This window comes from Mirounga leonina, unplaced genomic scaffold (assembly GCF_011800145.1).
Source record: "Mirounga leonina isolate KUSES-001 unplaced genomic scaffold, KU_Mleo_1.0 Mir_101664, whole genome shotgun sequence".
In the NCBI taxonomy this organism is placed as follows: Eukaryota; Metazoa; Chordata; class Mammalia; order Carnivora; family Phocidae; genus Mirounga; species Mirounga leonina.
The window spans coordinates 244,142-266,030 of record NW_023270175.1 but is presented as its reverse complement, the minus strand read 5'-3'; the positions used below and the strand labels follow the sequence as shown (position 1 = coordinate 266,030).

Sequence of the window (21,889 nt, the reverse complement as noted above, 5' to 3'; positions counted from 1 at the left end):
GCAGGGGAGAGGCAGAGGGAGAAGCAGACTCCCTGCTGAGCAGGGAGGCAGACACTGGGTTCCAACCCTAGGCTCCCCAAGACGTTTAATGGCTTAACCACTGAGCCACCCAGGTGCCCCTGTTTTTTCTTATTTATTTGAAGGAATTCTTTATATATATTGGACACTAATACTTTGTTGATTATATTATTGCAAATACATTCACCCATGTGTGCATTGCTTTTCGTTCTTTTTATGGTGTCTTTTGATGAAAAAAAGTTAATTTCAATGTAGGGGTAGTGGGGGGTCGCAGGTCGTGGGGGGCAGGTTCCCCTCTACACTCCCCCATGGAGGAATTGGCAGCCCCAGATGCTCTCATCTCCTTCTGTACTGAGATAAAGGTGCTACCCTCCCCTGTCCCCACCCCAGCTCAAGGGGCGGCCGCCCATGAGGTCTGCGTGGGCCTGTGAGCAGAGGTGACCAGGGCCAGGGCCAGATAGTGGGGGGGATGCTGCATGGGGAAGCCGCATGGCTGGCCTCCAAGTGGAGCTGGAGCTACTCTGCCAGGGTTTAAAACTTAAGATGAGAATAAACAGTATTATTTATAAGGAAATGATAATGAATAAGTCATCTCTAACTGCTTCCAGCCTTTTTTTTTCGTAAAAGAGATCATATTAAACTTACATATTTTAAGATTGCATAATCCTGCCTCCAGCACCAGTGGTTTCTCTGTTGTGACTCACAAGAACTTTAGTAACAAACGAAATGATCCAGGAGCATGGAAAATAGGACTTTTACATTGGTTTGGGATTGGCTATGAGCTCCAGCATTTTCATTGGCGGGGGTTTCATTTTGGAAAAAAAAACAAAAAACAAAACAAGTCTTCTGTGACTTGCCAGGAAAGGCTCCATGAGAGCAGGTCAAGGTGGTCATGCGTATTTTAAAGAATGGTTGTCGTGGGCTGGATTGCTATCAATGGGAGCAGGTGCACCAGCCACCCTAGTGACTCTGATAGGGCCTCTCAGCGTCCTAGTAAGTGCTATTCCTTCTTCATACTTTCTAAATGAAACACTTAATCTTCATGGGAAAATTGGATATTTGGTAAGTATTCTAGGATCTACAGTTATGGTCATTCACACTCCAAAAGAAGAGGAGATCGAGACTTGAAATGTCTCACAAGCAGGGAGATCCAGGTTTTGTGGTCTTTGCAACACTTGCGGTTATTATGCCATTGATATTAATCTTCGTGGTTGGACCCCGCCATGGACAGACAAACATTCTTGTGTACATAACAATCTGCTCTGTAATCGGAGCGTTTTCAGTCTCCTGTGTTAAGGGCCTGGGCACTGCTATCAAAGAGCTGTTTGCTGGAAAGCCTGTGCTGCAACATTCCCTGGCCTGGATCCTGCTGCTGAGCCTTACAGTCTGTGTGAGCACACAGATTAATTGCCCGAACAGGGCCCTGGATATATTCAACACTTCCATTATGACTCCAATATGTTACCTATTCTTTACAACATCAGTTTTAACTTGTTCAGCTCTTCTTTTTAAGGAGTGGCAAGATAAGCCTATTGATGATGTCATTGGTACTTTGAGTGACTTCTTTACGATCATTGTGGGAATATTCTTGCTGCATGCCAGCTTTAGTCTAGCAAGTCTCCCTGTGTCTTTTTGAAAAGACGAGAAAGCAATGAACAGCAATATCTCTAACATGTATGAAGTTCTTAATAATAATGAAGAAAGCTTAACCTGTGGAACTGAACAATGCAGTGGTGAAAATATCTCCCAAAGAAACAGAAATCTCACAGCTTTTTAAGAAAAATGTAATTAGGGACACCTGGGTGGCTCAGTCAGTTAAGCGTCTTCCTTTGGCTCAGGTCATGATCCCAGGGTCCTGGGATCGAGCCCCGCATCGGGCTCCCTGTTCAGTGGGGAGTCTGCTTCTCCCTCTGCCTGCAGCTCCCCCTGCTTGTGTGCTCTCTCTCTCTCTGACAAACAAATAAATAAAATAAAAAAAAATTAATTAAAAGATTAATCTATAATTGTGCTATAAAGTGAATTTGAATATCAGAATGTGTCTGAAAAAGCACTGTTCTCAAAAAATGTCCTCTAGAGACAATCTTTTTTACAATTTCACTGATTTGGATCAAGAAATTACCTTTCTTATATTTACATGATGGTAGCTCACTAAAATGACCTCAGTACATGGCCAATTTTTATTAACACTGTATTATTGTAGAGGTACTTTAAATTTTCCTTCACCAAAATCTAAATGCACTGACAGTTTTAAGTCTATAAAAATGCTTTATTTTTTCATTGGTGATGAAAATCTGAAATGTACATTTGTCATCCCCACTCCATCAATCCCTGACCACTTGAAGGCTTTCTGATTTAAAAAGAACAAAATTTTCCTAATACATTATCCTGTGATTTACCTTACCTATAAAAATGACTCCTGTTTGATGAATTATTTTTTTTAAGATTTTATATATTTATTTGACAGAGAGAGAGAGAGAGACAGTGAGAGGGGGAACACAAGCAGGGGGAGTGGGGGAAGGAGAAGCAGGCTTCCCGCTGAGCAGGGAGCCTGACGTGGCGCTCGATCCTAGGACCCTGGGATCATGACCTGAGCTGAAGGCAGCCACTTAACAACTGAGCCACCCAGGCGCCCCATTGATGAATTATTTTAATTTTGAAATGTTAGTTTAAGAGAATCCTAAGTTATTAAATGAAGAAAAACTCAATTTACCAAACAAAAAAGGGTAGGAAGTTGCCTGACGGAGATGTTTCTCATGCTGTGACTTATCACCACACATTTGATGATCTTCCTATGCCTTGATGGCACCTTGCTAAACCAGCGCATCCTGCATCTATCAGGCTGCAGCCTGACTGGTTTCATTCTTCACTTTCTCTAATCCCTTGATACCTGGAACCTTGATAACCATTTTACATCAGCTCTTGTATTTTTCAGTATATTTTCATAATGAGTTATATTGTCATTTAGATCCAACAACTCTGGGAAATAAAGTCAAAAGACTAATTTCTTAAATTTAGTTCATGTTATAATAAAAAGATAAATTGAAACCCCAAAAAATATTTCAATGTAAGTTGGGTTTATTAATCATTCATTTACAAATGCTATTTCCTGTGTCCTATCCAAGAAATCCTTCCTTATTCCAAGGTCAAATGCATATTTCTTTATAAGTTCTTCTAAAAGTTTTGCCTTTTACATTTGCTATATATGGAATTGACTTTTTATACGGTATAAGATAGGGATATAATGTCATTTTTTTTCTCAAGTATGTAATTTTTTTTTCCAATACTATTTATTGAATAGTTCTTCCTTCCTTGATGATCTGTATAGCACACCTGTCATATCAAATTTTTGTGTGTTTAGGGCTATTTCTTGATCTATTGTGATTTACTGGTCAGTTTGTCTATATTACATGATCATAAATTTTTTATAATAACTCATGACATTTGTAGGAGAAGTCTTTACTCTCTCTACAGCCCCTTATTTTCTTCAGAACTGTCTTGACTAGTCTCTATAATTATGTGCCTCCATATAAATTTTAGTCAGTTTGTCAGTTCCGGAAAAAAAAAAATCTTACAGAATAGCACTGAATCTGCAGATCAATTTGGGGGTACTTGACATACTTATGAAATTGAGACTGATTTCCTACCTAGGAACATGGGCTATTTCTCTATTTATTTAGAGGGCTTTCTATCCCCTTTTATGCAGTAGGTAATATTTTCTAAGAATTTGCTGTTTAGCAAACAAAGATTAAAACAGGATGAAGAGGGGGCACCTGGGTGGTTCAGTCAGTTGGGCATCCAGCTCTTGATTTCGGCTTGGGTCATGATCTCAGGGTCCTGGGATCAAGCCATACATCAGGCTCTGTGCTGGGTGTGGAGCCTGCTTGGAATTCTCTCTCTCCCTCTGCCCCTCCCCCCCCCACATTCGAGCATGCTCTCTCTCTGTCTCAAAAAAAAAAAAAAAAAACCAGGATGAAGATACTTGATTTCTCATCTTGCCTATTAGCATCCATGTGATTAGAAAATTTACTTTACCTTTAAGAGTTTCAGTCTTTTCATATATAAGTGAGGAAAGTTTGTATTACATGACACTACCTTGCACCTACAAAATAGTTTGCATTTTACAAAGTACTTTCATAGTCATAGTTACCTGATTATATTTAAGTTCCCTTCCAGCTCCAAAATGCTAAGATTTTGAATGAAATAAATAACCCCTTCCCACCAAAACCCCAAATACTTGATGCTATTACCTCAGTGGGTATTATACAATACAGTTTGAAAAATCTCAAGATTTTAAAATGTTTATTTGGGATGCTAGCTGAATACTATTTGATAAAAGGTAGGACAGAATTATATGCCAAATGACAATATACAAAACCATACATTACTAGCAAATATATGCTATGTTTGGGGCGCCTGGGTGGCTCAGTCGTTAAGCATCTGCCTTCGGCTCAGGTCATGATCTCAGGGTCCTGGGATCAAGCCCCGCATCGGGCTCCCTGCTCAGCGGGGAGCCTGCTTCTCCCTCTCCCACTCCCCCTGCTTGTGTTCCCTCTCTCGCTGTGTCTCTCTCTGTCAAATAAATAAAATCTTAAAAAAAAAAAAAATATATATATATATATATATATCCTATGTTTTACAAGAGAATTTTCACCTTTATAGGCTTCCATTTATTTGGTCTTTAAAAAAAATTGTATCTTAGTGTCTGTAACTTGGAACTACACATGTAAATATGAAAAAATAAACCAAGATCAATTACCCCAATAGTTTGTCTTTCAACATCAATACCTAGAAGGCAGTGATGGTACCACAAACCCTTATTCCCTTACTGACCAACCCTGGCCCCCAATATATACTTTTTCTCATTTATCCTACTCATAACATTTAAACTACCCTGGTATTATTTGTAATCCTCACTCACACTTTCTTCTATCCAACTCATTCTCCCATTCTCCTGACCATTCATTCTTTCTTCAACTACATTTCTGTTCCTTTCCTCTCCCCTTTTGTTCATCACATCTTCTTACTTTTTACTGTCATTAATCCTTCATTTTATTGTAATCTGTTCATCTTAATGAACTGTAATTAGACTATTTTTTCTCAAGTTTTTATTTAAATTCTGGTTAGTTAACATACAGTGTAATATATTACCCTGTTAGACTAATTTTTTAAGGGTAGAACGCTGTATTACTTATCTTTGTATCTCTTGTGTCTAGCATGGTTTACAAAACTGTCATTTCCCTTCAAAAGATCATTAATCCATTTGAGCTTTTTAAAGATCATAAGTCAGTAGTTCTCAACTCTAGCTGTGCATTAGAATCGCTTGAGGATTTTTAAAGACACATCAATGTCTTGGTTCCCTCCTCAGAGTAACCAGATCAAAATCTCTGAACCTGGCATGCCTATGGTTCTTTCAGGCTCCCCAAGCGATAGTAATGTCCAGCCAGGGTTGAGCTCTGCATATATGTGTAGGCTCAGCAAACTATAGCCTGCAGATGGTTGCTTGTTTTTGCAAATAAAGTTTCACTGTAACACAGCCATGCCCATTCCTTACATATTACCTCTGTTTGCTTTCACTCTATAAAGGCAGACTGTGTACTTATGACAGAACCTATATTGCCTTTATAGAAATAGTTCGCTGACCCCTGATAAAGAGGGGAAAAGTCCTATTCCTTATTAAAAAGGTATGGGATAAAGTAGACTGATGCTAACACTGGTAAAAAGTAAAACTGTTTTAAAGACTAAAAGAAACATTTTCAGTATATTCTCATCTAAGCCTCTCATTTTAAAAAATAATTTCTATATTTGCAATTATTTACCTGAAAGTATAAATAGCCTCTCATGTCTAAAGGGAGTTTCCATTATGAAAATCTGGCCCTGTAATTCTATATAGCAGAGGTAGCATACTGCTTGATTCAATTTCAGTGTTAAGTTTTAGTAGCTGTTTATCTATTGACCACATGCTATCTATTGTTCTACTTTCCATATGTTTTTAAGGTTTAGAAACAGCTATTAATACCAGACACATTTCTAGATTTGCCCACAGCCGTGTAAAAATTGTGATTTAAATGAATTCTCTTTACACCAGAAAAACAGTGTATCTCATAAAAAGAACACTAGGTTAGGGGTCAGAAAAACTAGGTTTTACTTTTCACTGTGCCAGTGATTAAGTGACATCAACAAATTTCCTTACCTTATCTGTTATTGACAAATGTCTCAATTTTTACTAAAGCATTTTTTTTCCATGCTTGGTTGTGGAAAGAATTTACAAATTGACAGACATAATAATACATGTTGCAAATTAGCTTTTTGCCAGTTTTTTCCTGTATTCTCAAGTCCCAACATCAGTATCAGTTTAATTTCTTACCTTTCTATAATAAAGAGCAATGAGATAATGGACTAATTATACTAAACTACTAGGTAATGACTTATTCATCCAGCAAGACATGATTGATGTCTACCAAATCCTTAAGACTTTAATAAAGAATCATATGAGATTTTCATAAATAAACATGTATTTAAGGACACAGTGAACAAAGGCCATATTATCTGCACATTCTCCAAGTAATTTAGCTTAATGTATTAGTAGGGAATTTAAAATACATAGAATTACAGGTCCAGTATAAAACTAGTATGAGCCAAAAACAATACTTAAACTTGAGTGATATAATCTACCATTTTGAAAAACGGAAAGGCAAAAAATTCATATCCCCATCTGAAAACAACCACTTAATAATTGTAATGCTCCAAAAATATTTAGCATGATGCCAAGATGTCAAAACTTTGATTTCAATACTAATTAGGAAGAGCCTTTCCAAAATTGCAGCAATTCAGTTGCATTTGAATACTGACCGCAGGCTAGATAACAGCAATTTATCAATTTTAAATTTCCTGATTTTGATAACTGTACTGTGATTATAGAATAGAATGTTCCTGTTCTTAGGAAATACACACTGAAATATTACTGAAGTGTTCTGAGGTAAAGGGGTATGTGTGATGGCTGCCACTTACTCTCAAATGTTTCAGAGGACAAATATATAGAGAGAGAGAGGTGGGGAATGATAAAGTAAAGGTAAATGTTAACAACTGTTGAATCCGTGTAAAGGGTATATGGCGTTCTTTGTACTATTCTTTCAACTTTTACCTAAGTTTGAAATTATTTCTTTTTTTTAAAGATTTATTTATTTATTTGAGAGAGCGAGAATGAGAGGGAGAGAGAGAGTACATGAGAGGGGGGAGGGTGAGAGGGAGAAGCAGGCTCCTTGCTGAGCAGGGAGCCCTATGCGGGACTCGATCCAGGGACTCCAGGATCATGACCTGAGCCGAAGGCAGTCGCTCAACCAACTGAGCCACCCAGGCGCCCAAGTTTGAAATTATTTCAAAGTAAAACGCTGACAAAAGCCTTTTTGAATAGCACCTTACAGTAACAGAAAAGTATATTCAAGTCATTAATTTAGTATTATAATACAAAAATAGAACAAAAAAAGTATATCCTAAGTGGAGCTCATTCATTAATCAACAATAAATATCTCACACTATTTCTTAGTAAATGCAATAATAAATAATTTATTAAGTGATTACTTAAAATTTGTATAGTAAAGGAATTTAAAAGTTCCCCACGTTCTAACAGATTCAGCAATTTTTAGGAGCCTTTGGCTGATATGGTACTTTACAAGTTTATACAAACAAAATAGCCATAAAACAGTAAATTTATCGAATACTTAACCCATTGTAGAAATTAGTTTGATCTGTGGATCCACCGGTAGAGGCTGCATCCTGAATGGGTAACTCTTTTTAACAGAATAATCCTGAAGCAGAAGAACTAAACCAACCCGCAAACTTTTATACCATTCAGGACACAGGGCATTCCACATAATCACAGACACCGTGCCTGAACTGTCAGCAACTTCTAAAAAGGTCTAGAAAAAAAGAGTGAAATAGCACATGCATATTTGTTACTTTTATCTCAGGGCATTCTCATTTTAAGAACAAGAAAGCAAAACTATAGGGGAATGACTGAATAAGTTATGATACAATCTGTAACTATGAAAAGTTATGATTTTCAGTGATAGAAAATACTTAAGGAAATGTTAAGTGATACAAAATTGTATGTACAATATGATTTCCATTTTGTAAGATAATTTAATATACGACATAGTCATGCAATACAGGATATGCATACATATACACATAGATGTGAGATATGTGCATATATATGTTATGTATGTATGTAGACATGATATATACATACAAAAAAGGGAATAAAACACTTGGATATTAATAGTGGCTCTGGTAGAATTTGGGTTGATATTACTTACCAGCTTTATTTATATAGCTTTCTGCATTTCCCAAATTCCCTCAAAGTATGTATAACTGTTATAATGAAGGCTTAATAAAACACTTAAAATAATTCTTGATAACATGTGAAAATATGGTAAAATGTTAAATAAGAAACCAAACAGGACAGAAATCAAGAAGGTAGTTCTCACTGACATTCTGTGGCACAGAGAGTCAAGATAACAGAAAAGTATCAGCTAGATTTGACAATTAGAAGGTCTCTAGTGAGTGACCAGCTGAAGAAAAAAGTCAAACTAATTGTGTTGAAAAGTAAATGGGAGGTAAGAAAGTGAAAACATCTAGCAGAGACTACTTCTCCAAGGAGCTTGCCAGAAGAGAAGAAGAGAGGGAATAGAGGAGTCCTGAGGTCAAAGGAGATTTTTGTATTTTTTTAAAATGAAAGACTAGAGTATGTCTCTATGCTGGTGCAGAAAGCACAGTAGAGAAGAAAAGGCTGAAGATACAGAAAAAAGCGTGAAGGAGACCAGTTGAATCAGGGAACTACAAGGTACCAATACAGAAAGAATTTCTTTTTGTGTAAGAAGTTATAGAAAAATACCTTGAAATATACATTTATGTATGTTTTAAAAATTATTAAATTAAACTTATAAAATATTATTTGAACATAAATTATCCTAATATGGAGTCAGGTCTATAAGCTATAATCTATAACTATTACATTAACATGTAATATCTTGTCATTACTTATACCTGGTACGGCTCAATCATCTTTTTATCAGGTTTTCCATAGTATCGCAGTTTCGATTTATGTAAGATTCTCACAAGCAATGCAGGAAAATTCCTTCTGTTAGCCCAGGTCATTTCAAGGTGAGACAGGGAAATTATTTTGGTATCTAGAATAAAAAAATAAAATAGAAAAAAAATCCTACTTAATATGTCATGTAATTTAAAAATTGTAATTTAAAAATGGTAGCTAGATCATCCCCGAAGCAACTTCTACTTACCAGCTAGGCCAGTCTATATACTTCTCACGTACAAAACTTAATAATACATGCTATCCTTAATAATAATAGCTAATATATAGGGGTGCCTGGGTGGCTCAGTCAGTTAAGTGGCCAACTCTTGATTTCGGCTCAAATCATGATCTCAGGGTCGCTGAGTGTGGAGAGCCTGCTTAACTTGCTTAAGACTTTTTCTCTCCCTCTGCCTACCACCTTTCCAACTCTCTCGCGCACATGCATTCTCTTTCTCTAAAAAAAATAGCTAATACATAAATATGCCTTACTATGTGCGTGGCACAAAGGTAAATACCTATATTAACTAATATACTATCCCATCTTGAATGCCCTCTGCCTTGTCAAACTGGGTAATTACTTCCTGAAAGGCTTGGATCTAAACTCATCTCTCCCTGGGTGGGGGGATGGGTGAAACAGATAAAGGGGATTAAAAGAACACATGTTCTGATCAGCACTGAGAAATGTATAGTACAGTTAAATCATTATATTGTACACCTGAAACCAATATAACATTGTATGTTAATTATACTTCAATAAACTCATCTCCCTTAAGAAATTTTGTGGGAGAAACTCAGTGCCATGGAATATTTTCCCACTACCAAGCACTTACATGTTTAATTTACAGAATTGTTTTATGACATATTTCTGTATTGCCCTCACCGTAGTTTTATATGTGTAAGTTCTATATTTCCCAAACATGCCAGACATAGTCCTGTACCAGGGCCTTTGCACTTGCTGTTCCCTCTGTCTGGAATGTCTTTTTTTTTTTTTTAAGATTATTTATTTATTTATTTATTTGACAGAGAGAGACACACAGCGAGAGAGGGAACACAAGCAGGGGGAGTGGGAGAGGGAGAAGCAGGCTTCCCGCTGAGCAGGGAGCCTGATGCAGGGCTTGATCCCAGGACCCTGGGATCATGACCTGAGCCGAAGACAGACACTTAACAACTGAGCCACCCAGGTGCCCCTGGAATGTCTTCTTAGATACCAGAGTGACTTCCCTCCTCCTCTCCTTCAAGTTTTGCTCAAAGGTCACTTTCTCAGTGATGTTATCCCTTACTACCCTATTGAAAAGCGATCCCTTTTCTTATGCCTCATCCCATCTTATTTTTCTACATAGTACTCATTATCTTCTCATATGTCATACAATTTACTTTGAAATTTTAATCTCCATGCCTGCTGGCAAATACAAAAACTGCTTAAAAGCTATTCACCATCTTTAAAAGATTAACTTGTATTTTTTATTTTATTCTTCTTTGGGTTAAGAGAGAGGTTCCATCTGCAATTCCGTCTACATTTTGCTCTCTCATAGTCCAATCCCAACTTTTAAAACCTGAATTTGTATTTATTCCAGTATTTTATTTCACAAGATATCTCCCACTTATTTTAATTTACATAATGCATCACCTACTCAACATTTTGGTATGAAAACCATATTTGTAATTTCTTTTTAATAAGAATTTAAGTGGAATGCTGTAGTTACACCCGTATCATAAAAAACATACTATTTTTAGTCTTCAGATATCTTGTATACTTTTCCTTCTACATTCTTCCAAAAAATTTATAGCTCAGAATCATAGGTCCTAATATTTTCTCTGACATAACTGATTTCCTTTTTAATTAGGTCAGATGAATTTTGGATCAGTTCTGAATTATCTGAAATGTACGTGGAACACTCTTGGTCAATGAAGGCACATATGCTTTCACTAACTAGAATAAATTCAAGAGTTATATGCTTTTGTAAAACCAGAGTTCTAAAAGCCACTGCTTCCACTATAACTGAGTCTACAGAGTTAGCTCTGATCAGACATCTGCCTGGTTAATATTTTCCCAGTTTGGGTTTTTAACTCACAAACTTCATAGAATATACATATCTCTCAAATCCAAAAAGAAATTACACGCTATACATAGACAGTGAAGAATCTGTATAAATTCACAAAAATGTGTTCATTTTCAAAAGAAAGAATGAAAATAAATAAACTGGATATTCAATATAAAATGTTAGATAGCAAGTTATGGAACAGTGATTTTCAAACTTTCTGGTCTCAGGAGCCTTTACATTCTCAAAAATTACTGAAGACCTCAAAAAGCTTTTATTTATGTGGGTAATATCTATCAACACTTGCCATATTATAAAGTAAAACTAAGAAATAAAAAATTATTCATTAACTCCCTTAAAAACAATAAACCTATTATGTATAATATAAATATATATATATTTTTGAAAAATGTCTCTATTTTCCAAAACAAAAAAATCTAGTGAGAAGAGGAGCACTAGTTTATATTTTTGTAAATCTTTTTAGTGTCTAGCTTAATAGAAGACAGCTGGATACTCATATTTCTTTGGCATTCAGTCTGTTTCAATGTCACATGTCCTGTAGCTTCTAGAAGACTCCACCACATACTTTCAGAGAATTAAAGTGATAAAAGGTAAATGAAGTCTTAGTAGTATTATTATGAAAATAGTTTTGATGTGAATCCCTTGAAAAGGTCTTGGGGACATCTCTAGAGGTCCTTGAACCATACAATGAAAACCACTGCAAAAGAATAAATCTAAGGAATGCAAAAAGGAATAAAGAGTTGAAAATAATGTATTAGAAAAACACAGAACTGTTAAATCCAATTCCTGGAAAAATTAATGAAAAGGTAGACCTCTGACAAGTGCAACCATGAAGACAGAAAACAAAAATATGTTTGAAATGTGATCAACTATAAACCTAGAGAAAAATATGATTATATGTGATTATGTATCACTAAACTTGAAAATATCAGTGAAATTAATAATCTTCTAGGAAAATATGAATTATCAATATTGCCTTAAGCAGAAGAAAACTGGAATAGGTCAATATCCATGGAAGAAAGTGAAAAAGTTCACAAATAATGACCTCTAAAAATGGCACCAGGTTCTAACAATTAATTTTATAAACATAGTTAAATCCTGAAAAATTATGACAAAAATAGTACACAGGAAAAAAAAAAAAACAACAACCCATAAATCCAAATCATTTATGATGGCAAATATCCTCAATCAAATACTTTTAAACCCATATAGCAAAATGCCAAATTGCATCATGACTAAGTACAGTCCTAAACACCTTGTATTATTCAAGAGGAAGATATTATAAATTGTGAATAATTCTGGAGATTGACACAAAAATCAAAGTTTAAATAATTTTGTTGAAACATTAAGGGTAACCTCTAGGAGAATACAAATTAATGTATAACTTCTAAAGCACTAGAAGAAAAAGAAATTTAAATCTTGCAAAAGGAAAAAAAAAAATAAGGCATGCCGTATAGTAAACATAAAGTAGTTCTGCGAGAACAGGTACAAAAGCATCATTAATGACTTTAAATTTAACTGGATTAAATCCATCTCTTAAAAGAAAAAGAACTGGTTTGGGTCAAAACCCCCAAATCTTAGCTATGTATTTCTTTAAAAAGACAAATGTAAAACAAAATAGAAATAAAGGGATGGACAAAGATACGTACACTAGGTCAGTTCTCCAGATGTGGCCTTTGCACCACCAGCATCATTAGCACCAGTGAACTTCTTAGAAATGCAAATTCTAGGGCCCTACCACAGACCTACTGTATCAGAAACTGGTGGTGGGGCCCAGAAATCTGCATTTTAAAACACTTTTGAAGTGATATGGATGCCCATTCATGTTTGAGAACCACTGCCCAAAATGCCAACTAAAAGACAGCAGCAGTAGTAAATAGTACTATCAAGACAAAATAGAATGCAAGGCATGAAAGGACAAAAAAATTCCATACTGATAAAAGGCTAAAAATCCACCAACAAGATATTACTGTTATAAAATTTTATACATTATACATTTAAATCAAAAACTTTTAGAAATACAAAGAGAAATGAACAAAACCACTGTCATAAAGAGAAGCCAATATTCCTCTCAGAGAAATGGGCAAATAAAATCGATTTAAAATAAGAACTGCAATACTTTAATTAAAATTTAAAAACGTGTTATAGGGGCGCCCGGGTGGCTCAGTTGGTTTAGTGGCTGCCTTTGGCTCAGGTCATGATCCTGGGGTCCTGGGATCGAGCTCTGCATCTGGGCTCCCTGCTCTGTAGGGAGTCTGCTTCTCCCTCTCCCTCTGCCCCTTCTCACCCTCCCCCACCCCCCACTTAAGTTCTCTCTCTTAACATAAATAAATAAAATCTTTAAAATAATTTAAAAACTTGTTATAATAGACTTCATATATAATAAGTAAGCTTTTTCTAAAATTTTGAGGGTTAAAGAGGAACTCAAATTTAAAATCAGAAAATATGAATAATGAGTAAAAATAAAATCTCTACACTTCAAAACCTAGTGTATGCAGCCACAGCAGTATCCATGGGAAATTTTGGAATTTTAAAAGCTTTTGGAAGAAAGAAATAAGGAAATAAGTGAACCAAGCATTCAACTTAAGAAGGTAGTACAAAAAAATATGAACAAAGGAAATACAAGAAATTAAAGATATGTGTTAATAAAGTAGAAAACATCTCCCCAATATAGACTTAATTAGTAAAGCTAAAAGTGTTTTTTTTTTAAATACTAATAGACAAGCCTCTGGCAAGGATGACCATAAAAAAGGGTAAACACATAAATACTAGGAATGTAAAAGAGGATGAAACAAGACTAAAATATTTTAAAAATATAAACTAAAATTTAAAAATAGAGACTACTGCATACAACTTTGAGATCTAGGTGAAATGAGATTTCCTAGTAAAATATCAACTCTCACAAATGGACTCAAGAAGAAGTGTTATTGATTTCATTACTTTTTCTATGAGAAACTGAAAAGGAGTCATTCTCTCAACCCCCAATCCTGGACCACGGCCCCAGGTTCAAATAGTTTTAGGGGTAAATTCTACCAAACCTTCAGTGAACAAATGATTTCTGTAAGCACAGAAAAACAGGCAAGTTTCCCAACTCATTCTACTAGCTAATATTAATTAACCTGATATCAATATTGGGCTGAAATAGTAACCGCCTAAAAAAGTAAAATCTATGGAACAAATTCACTTTAAATATGTATGTAAATATAACAACCATGACCAAATAGAGATATAAAAGTGGTTCAACATTAGAAAATCCATTAATGTAATTTATTTTATGCATTCCTTTATTCAACAAACACTTACTGAACGCCTACCACATGGCAGACACTGTTCTGGGTATAGGAGAAATGCCTCACAGCAGTGAAAAAAAACAGACTCCTTGCCCTCATGGATCTTATAAATCAGTGGGAGGAAAAAGAAAACAACAGAAAAAATAATTTCAGAGTGTTATCAATCCTATGAAGGGCATTTCCATGGTGATGCAATAACAATAAATGGGGAGGGAATACATATTTAAACAACCCTTTTTTTTTTTTAAAGATTTTATTTATTTATTTGAGAGAGAGAGTGAGAGAGAGAGAGAGCACAAGAGGGGGGAGCCGGAGAGGGAGAAGCAGACTCCCCGCCGAGCAGGGAGCCCGATGCGGGACTCGATCCCGGGACTCCAGGATCATGACCTGAGCCGAAGGCCGTCGCTTAACCAACTGAGCCACCCAGGCACCCTAAACAACCCTTTTCTAACATATTTTATATATTCGAGTTGAAACCTGAAGATGGGAAGGAACTTTCCAGAAAGAGGAAAAAAGCAGGAGCAACATACTAGAGGAAGGAAAGAGCAAGGAGGTTTGAGATTAAAAAAAAAAAAAAAAAAAAAAGGCCTGTATTCTGGAAACGAAATGGTGGCGGAGAAGGGTTAGAGAGGTGAGTAAGGGGACTGGGCAGGGCAGGGGCCTGTAAACTACAGCCCTTGAGCTAAATCTGGCTTGCTGCCAGGTTTTGTAAATAAAGTTCTACTATAAAACAGCCAAACCCATTAATTTACATATTGCCTATGGCTGCTTTTGCTATACTCTGGCCAAGTTGAATAGCTGTGACTGGAGACTATATGACCGACAAAAACAAAAAGATTTACCATCTGGCCATTTAAAGAAAGTTTGCCCACACCACAGGGCCTTGCGCACCCTGATAGGAGGTCGGGATTGTTGTCTAAGTGCAATGGGGAGCCACTGGAGAGATTTAGACAGGAGATTGGCAAGATCTAACTTCCATTTTGAAAAGCTGTCTTTTAGATCACCATATTGGTTACCTTTGGAGTAGGATATTGACCAGGAGAGGGCCTTAGGGAGACTTTTGAGATGCTTAAAATGTTCTGTATCTTGATCTGGGGGCAGGGGTGGGGATGGTTTCAAGCTTTATTTTCAAGCTGTATTTTTAAGACTTTAACACTTTGTACATATCATACCTTAATAGAAAAGTTTTAAAAAAGCACAAAAGTGCACCATAAACAATGTTAAAAGAAAGGGGACAGAGTGTGAGAATGTAATTTGCAATATATAGCAAATACCACCCATTAGCAAAGAAATCAGAAAAGTCAAGAGATATAATTTAAAATTAGCACAATATGGGGAAATGGGCATTCATACATATGTTAGGGGGAATATAGATTGGTAAAACCTTTTCAGAAGATGATTTATCAATATCCATCAAATTAAAAAATTTAAATATTCTTTAACCCAGCAATTTCACTTCTAGGAATCTATCCATTTAACAGAAATACTTGAACATAAAGAACAAGTATGTGTATATCCTAATGATGTTCAGTGCTGGATCTAAACCTGAAAAACCAGTAACTGCCTAAAATTGATAATTACCCATTCACATGAGCATGATTATATAAATTATGGTATACCCTTACTGTGGAAGTGTGTATGTGCAGATGTACATTAAAGATGCTTGAGATAAGTGTAAACAACAAATCATGCCACGCCACAGAATTTTTTTTTTTTCAGTGATACACACCAAACTGCTGAACCTTTGGAGTTTTGAAAGTTGAAGGCATAGGAGGAGGAGGTAAAGGGGTCTTTCAGTCCACCCCGACATTTTATTATTGAAAATTTTAAACATACAGCAAACTTGAAAGAACACCTATATACCCCCTTCTAGATTTTGTCATCAAAATTTTACTATACCTGGGTCTTACACTTTTAATACAATATACTTTTTTATGTCTACACAAATAAAGTACTTTTAATATTATCTTGCCCATTAGGTGTTCAATAAGTGTTTGCTTTTCAGTCTGTATTGCTCTTTTTCTTGCTAGCCAACAATATACTTCTAAATATAGTTTGGATTTTTTAGCACATGGACATTGCCTTTTGTAATAAAAATATGTGTTCAATAATGGATATCACTTTCATAGTCAGAAAAATGAAATATATTTTTACAAATTATTATTCCCCTCTTAATTCTTCTAGACACCAATTTTTCATTTATGTATTCAAGCCTAAAAATAAAAATGATCAACACTTAAGAGTAGTAATGCAGTGCCGCCTTAGTCCATGCTTGAGATAAAAATCATTCCATTATTTCATCCCCGAAATTACTATCTTGCTTTTAAAGCTTAAGTTATTTAAATCATCCTTGTCCACACATTTCTATAACATCTTTTTCCCCTTATAACTGGATATTACTTTAATTGCATATTTTTGATCCCTCTGTCTTTTCACTTTCAAGCCTGTTGCTGATACACGTCATAGCAAGACTATATATGAGCTAATATTATGACTGCAATGTAAAAAGAAAAAAACTGAAAAGCCGTTAAATGTAGAAAATTATCTTTCTTCCTTGAGTACTTCCGCCTTTATTTTATTTTTGGGGGGTTTTATTTGGTCCCCGTTCCATATACGTACATGCCTATAGTACTATCATTCCCCTTCCATCCCTGATAAAATATGTTTTACAGCAGTTGCTGATGACGAACAGGCATTTTCAGGCTAACTTCCTACTTGTGGTACGGAAGAATTAAACTTCTCAGGTCAGTATTGTCCGTGATACGCAATAAGAAACATAAAAATGAAAATTCCAAGCCTGTCCACAAAAATCACACATTCAAAAAAGCAGTATTTACATAACTGCTACACTCAAAGACATAAAAATGGCGTTTCATTAATGCAAATTATTAAGGAATAAATCACGGAACATCCTTTTTGGAATGAAGGTTAAAACATGCAAAACCACGAATATTTACGACTTTTATGCCAAATTCAAATCTATACACTCGCCAACCAACACAGAAAAGTACTATTTCCACAAGTGGAATGGGAATGAAACGAAAGATAATTCCACCGTAGGCAAACGCACACACAAGTATATATGCCAGATTAAATCTGAGATGTATTCAGACAGTTCCTGAATGGCCACTTGAATAATCGAAGCAAGACACGGGCTGTGCAAATTTCATTAAGGGAGCGCCAATTCGACATCCAGGAGCATTTGTTTATTCCCACTCGCGGCTTGAAATGAACAATACCAATGCACCCTCCTTTCCTTTCCCATTAACGCAAGCTCCCGAAAACTATTTTTTAACCCCTCCATCATTCCCTCCCATTACTTACTGTTAAAATTGTGTTCCTCGGGTTGCTTGTTGGTTAACCAAATATCTCCATATGGATCTTCGTTATTCCACAGGGCCAGGTAATGACTCTTCCCGCCTCTTAAAGGCCTCTCCGGTACCTCCTCGTGCGCACTATTTCTGAATGGAGTTTCTAGAGAAATAGCCTCCAGGGTCTCCCCACAGTGGACGTTATCTATGCACAGGATCCCCTGGCCTAATCTTTTCTCGTTGTAAAGACACGAGACTCTGGAAATTTTCATTTCTATGCCAACTTTAAGAATATTTTTATATACGAGAAAGTTCAGGCTGGGGTCCAGGTAGCACTTCTCCTGGTACACCCCGTCCGAGATCGTCACATCATAGCAGTAAAGGGGAGGTTTGGGTATCGTGTCGCGTGGCTCATCCTCTAACAGGTACCTCTGGACGGCCAGCACAGCGACAGGCACCACCTCCGACGGGGTGACCCACTGCAGAGGTGAATCCGTTATCTGCTCAAGAACCTTTTGGATCCAGGACCTGCGCCCATGGGCACCGGCCCTTCGGATCACCCCTCCCGGGACCCCAGCCCGATTTCTCTCAGGATTCGGAAAATCTAGCCCGGCATGTGAGGGGCCGGCCTGAGGCTGACCTAACTCACCAGACATTGTGGGGTAACTGCGTACTCTCTTCACTCCTCAAAGCTACGCTGCCCGGTCCAAAGCTGAGGACTAAGAAACCGCGCGCTCGGGCGACGATCGCTAGCTACTCTGCTCCCGCGGACTGGCAAGGCTCCGCCCCCGAAGCGAGGCTGCAAAGACGTTCCGCGTGCCGGCGTCAGCTCTCTCGCCCCACCCCTCTCTGGGCGCGCTTCCAACTCGCAGGCACCGTTACTAGGCAGTCACACGCGCGGTTACGTAGCAGATCCTCCCACCTGGTGCCCGCCGGGTCGTCTGGGGAGGAGGAGGGGGAGGGACAGCGTTGGTCGCCATGGTTCCCAAAACGTCGCAAGAGGGAGGAGGAGGAGCACTGGTGGCTCTTCCAGAAAGGAGAGTGCTGAGAGGCAATGGAAAAGAGGAAGTGGCTGGAAGCGGGGTATGAGCCGTCCTAGCTCAGGTGTTTGGGGGTTGGGGCCTTGGGCCAGCTACAGAAAGTAAATTAGAGTTCATTAATATACATGAATGCCATACCACAGGTCTCCTATAGTATGAACAAAACCAGGTAATGTAGGCAAAGCCTTCGGGAAAGACCCTAGCACAAAAAGTCCGCCATAAACGTTAGTTGCTCTTGCTATGAGCATTAGCATAATTGTCTGTAGTGACTCCCTGAGTGCAGCGTTGGTGAATTAGTGATTAAGTGCAAACGAAAACAGAGAATTATAGAACTGGCTTGGTAGAGAGCTGCGTTTAGGTTAGAATTCTTAAAATGTGCTTATGTTTTATACAATACCTGGCTTAACAGCGAAGATACAGAATGTCAGAAACTGCTTTTCTTTTCTTTTTTTTTTTAAAGATTTTATTTATTTGAGAGAGAGAATGAGAAAGAGAGAGCACATGAGAGGGGGGAGGGTCAGAGGGAGAAGCAGACCCCCTGCTGAGCAAGGAGCCCGATATGGGACTCGATCCGGGACTCCAGGATCATGACCTGAGCCGAAGGCAGTCGCTCAACCAACTGAGCCACCCAGGCGCCCAGAAACTGCTTTTCTAAACTACAAGGAATGTATGCGGAATGACTATAAAGTGAAAAAGCTGGTAAGAATAGTCCAAATTAGGGCGCCTGGGTGGCTCAGATGGTTAAGCGTCTGCCTTCGGCTCAGGTCACGATCCCGGAGTCCCGGGATGGAGTCCCATATCGGGCTCCTTGCTCAGCAGGGGGTCTGCTTCTCCCTCTGACCCTCTCCCCTCTCATGCTGCTTCTCTCTCGCTCGCTCTCTAAAAAATAAATAAAATCTTTTAAAAAAAAGAATAGTCCAAATTAAAAATAGGCCATTTGTTATATGTGCCCAGGTGTGCTAGTATGCAGACATACTTCTGAGATCCTTCAGGTTTGGTTCTAGACCACCGCAATAGAGTGAATAGGGCCATAAAGCGAGTCAAAGGAATTTTGGGGTGTCCCAATGCATAGAAAGTTATGTTTATACTACACTGTGGTCTATTAACTATGCAATAGCATCATGGCTAAAAAGAACATTGAACGTACCTTAATTTAAGAATATTGCTAAAAATGGTAACTGTAATCTGGGCTTTCAGCAAGTCCTAATCATTTTGCTGGTTGCCTCAGTGTTGATGGCTGCTGACTGATCAGGTTGATGGATGCTAAAAGGTTGGGGTGGCTATGGCAACTTCTTAAAATAAGACAAGGATGAAGTTTGTCCCATTGATTAACTCTTCCTTTCATGAAAGATTTCTCGGTAGCATGAGATGCTGTTTGATAGCATTTTACCCACAGTGGGAACTTCTTTCAAAATTGGAGTCAATCCTGTCAAACCATGCCTCTGCTTTATCAACTAAGTTTACATAATATCCTAAATCCTTTGTTCTCATTTCAGCAGTCTTCACAGCATCTTCACTAGGCATAGAGTCCATCTCAAGAAACCACTTTTGCTCATCCATAAGAAGCAACTCCCCATCTCTGAAAGATTTATCATGAGATTGCAGCAATCCTATCACATCTTCAGGCTCTACTTCTAATTCTAGTTCTCTTGCTATTTCCGCCACAGCTGAAGTTACTTTCTCCTCTGAAGTCTTGAACCTTCAAATTTGTAAAAAACGGAATACTTGTGAAGCGCAGTAAAGTGAAGCGCAATAAAATGAGAGAGTGTAGTAATTGTCCTAAGAATACTTTTCAAAGATGGTTATAGGTTTGTTTTGATTATACTAATTTTCTTTTGCTCTCTATTTCATCGTTGTTTATTAACTATTTATGAATTCCCTACTATGAGGCACGCACTGTTCTAGGCCATTGGGAATCACAGTAGTTAGGCTCCTTTAGTCAAGCTTCTTCTCATTTGCTTGAGCTGAAAAACCCTGACATTATTAATATTTAACAAATTCATTCATTCTACACATATTTCTTGAGTATCTGCTCTGGGCCAGGTACAATCTTGCTATGGAGACCAAAAAACATAATAAGGGAAAAGGGAGTGGAGGGGGCAGGAGTTAATATTTTATATCAAGGAGTATGATGATTTGGGAAGGGCTCTCTATTAAAAGACTGAACAGAGTGGAGACTTACAAGAAGTGATGGAGTGGGTATATGGATATCTTGGGAAAGGACTTTTGAATCTGAGGGAACAGCAAAAGCAGATTCCATGAGATAAAAGAATGCTTACAGGAAATGCAAAAGCCATTGGCTGGAGTGGAAGGGTGAGGGGGAGAGTGATAGGAGATAAAGTCAGAGAGGTAGCAGGGCTCTGCGGGCTTTCCTCTGCTTTGAGCAGGAGGTTGAGCCCCACTTCCTTCATGAAGACTCCCATAACCAATTCATTCTAGAATGATCTCTCTCTCTCTCTCATCAGTATCACCTTGTATGTATCACTCATTTAGCATTTATCATCAAATATCTTGTAATTAAACACAAAACTTCTAATGTATGAAGTTTGTCCCTCTAACTCAGGGTTTCTCAGCCTGGACACTCTTGACATTTTGGGACACAACATTATTTGTAGTGGGGATGTCTTGTACACTGGAGGATGTTTAGCATCATTCCTGACCTCTACCAATCAGATGTCTGTAGGACTAATCCCTCCCCCACTCAAGTCATGACAACCAAAAATATCTCCAGACGTGGACAAATGTGCCCTGAGGGACAATATTGCCCCTGCTTAGGAACCACTAATTTAACTAGACTGTAAGCTTTTTAAGAGCAAAAACCGATTTATTCCTTTTTTGTTTTGTTTTGTTTTGCATAGTTCTTTCTTTACTGCCATGTAGAAAAGGCACTGAAATATTTTAAATAAATGAAACATGTAATTTCCACTGCCTCTCCACCAAAAGGAATACATATAAGCGTGCCTCTCTATAAACAAATACAATAAACACAAATCCAAACTTACAAAACACAAAATAATTAAGCTCCCTGAGTGTTGGTACTTTATTATATTTGCTGCTTATTCTCCAGTGCAAAAATAAG

At 37.4% G+C, this 21,889-nt stretch overlaps 1 protein-coding gene and 1 pseudogene across 1 annotated transcript in view; one reads left to right on the top strand and one right to left on the bottom strand.

Annotated features, from left to right (window-relative positions):
• Window positions 1–18,426, bottom strand: part of RADX (RPA1 related single stranded DNA binding protein, X-linked) — an 82,788-nt gene extending 64,362 nt beyond the window's left edge. Inside the window, exons 1-3 of the mRNA XM_035006635.1 lie at window positions 17,784–18,426; window positions 9,064–9,206; window positions 7,742–7,934 (exon numbers count right to left, since the gene is read on the bottom strand). Coding sequence (XP_034862526.1) covers window positions 7,742–7,934; window positions 9,064–9,206; window positions 17,784–18,426 — 979 coding nt within the window. The remainder of the gene's footprint in view (window positions 1–7,741; window positions 7,935–9,063; window positions 9,207–17,783) is intronic.
• On the top strand, window positions 745–1,795 carry LOC118011794 (annotated as a pseudogene).
• Window positions 18,427–21,889: the final 3,463 nt, after the last annotated feature.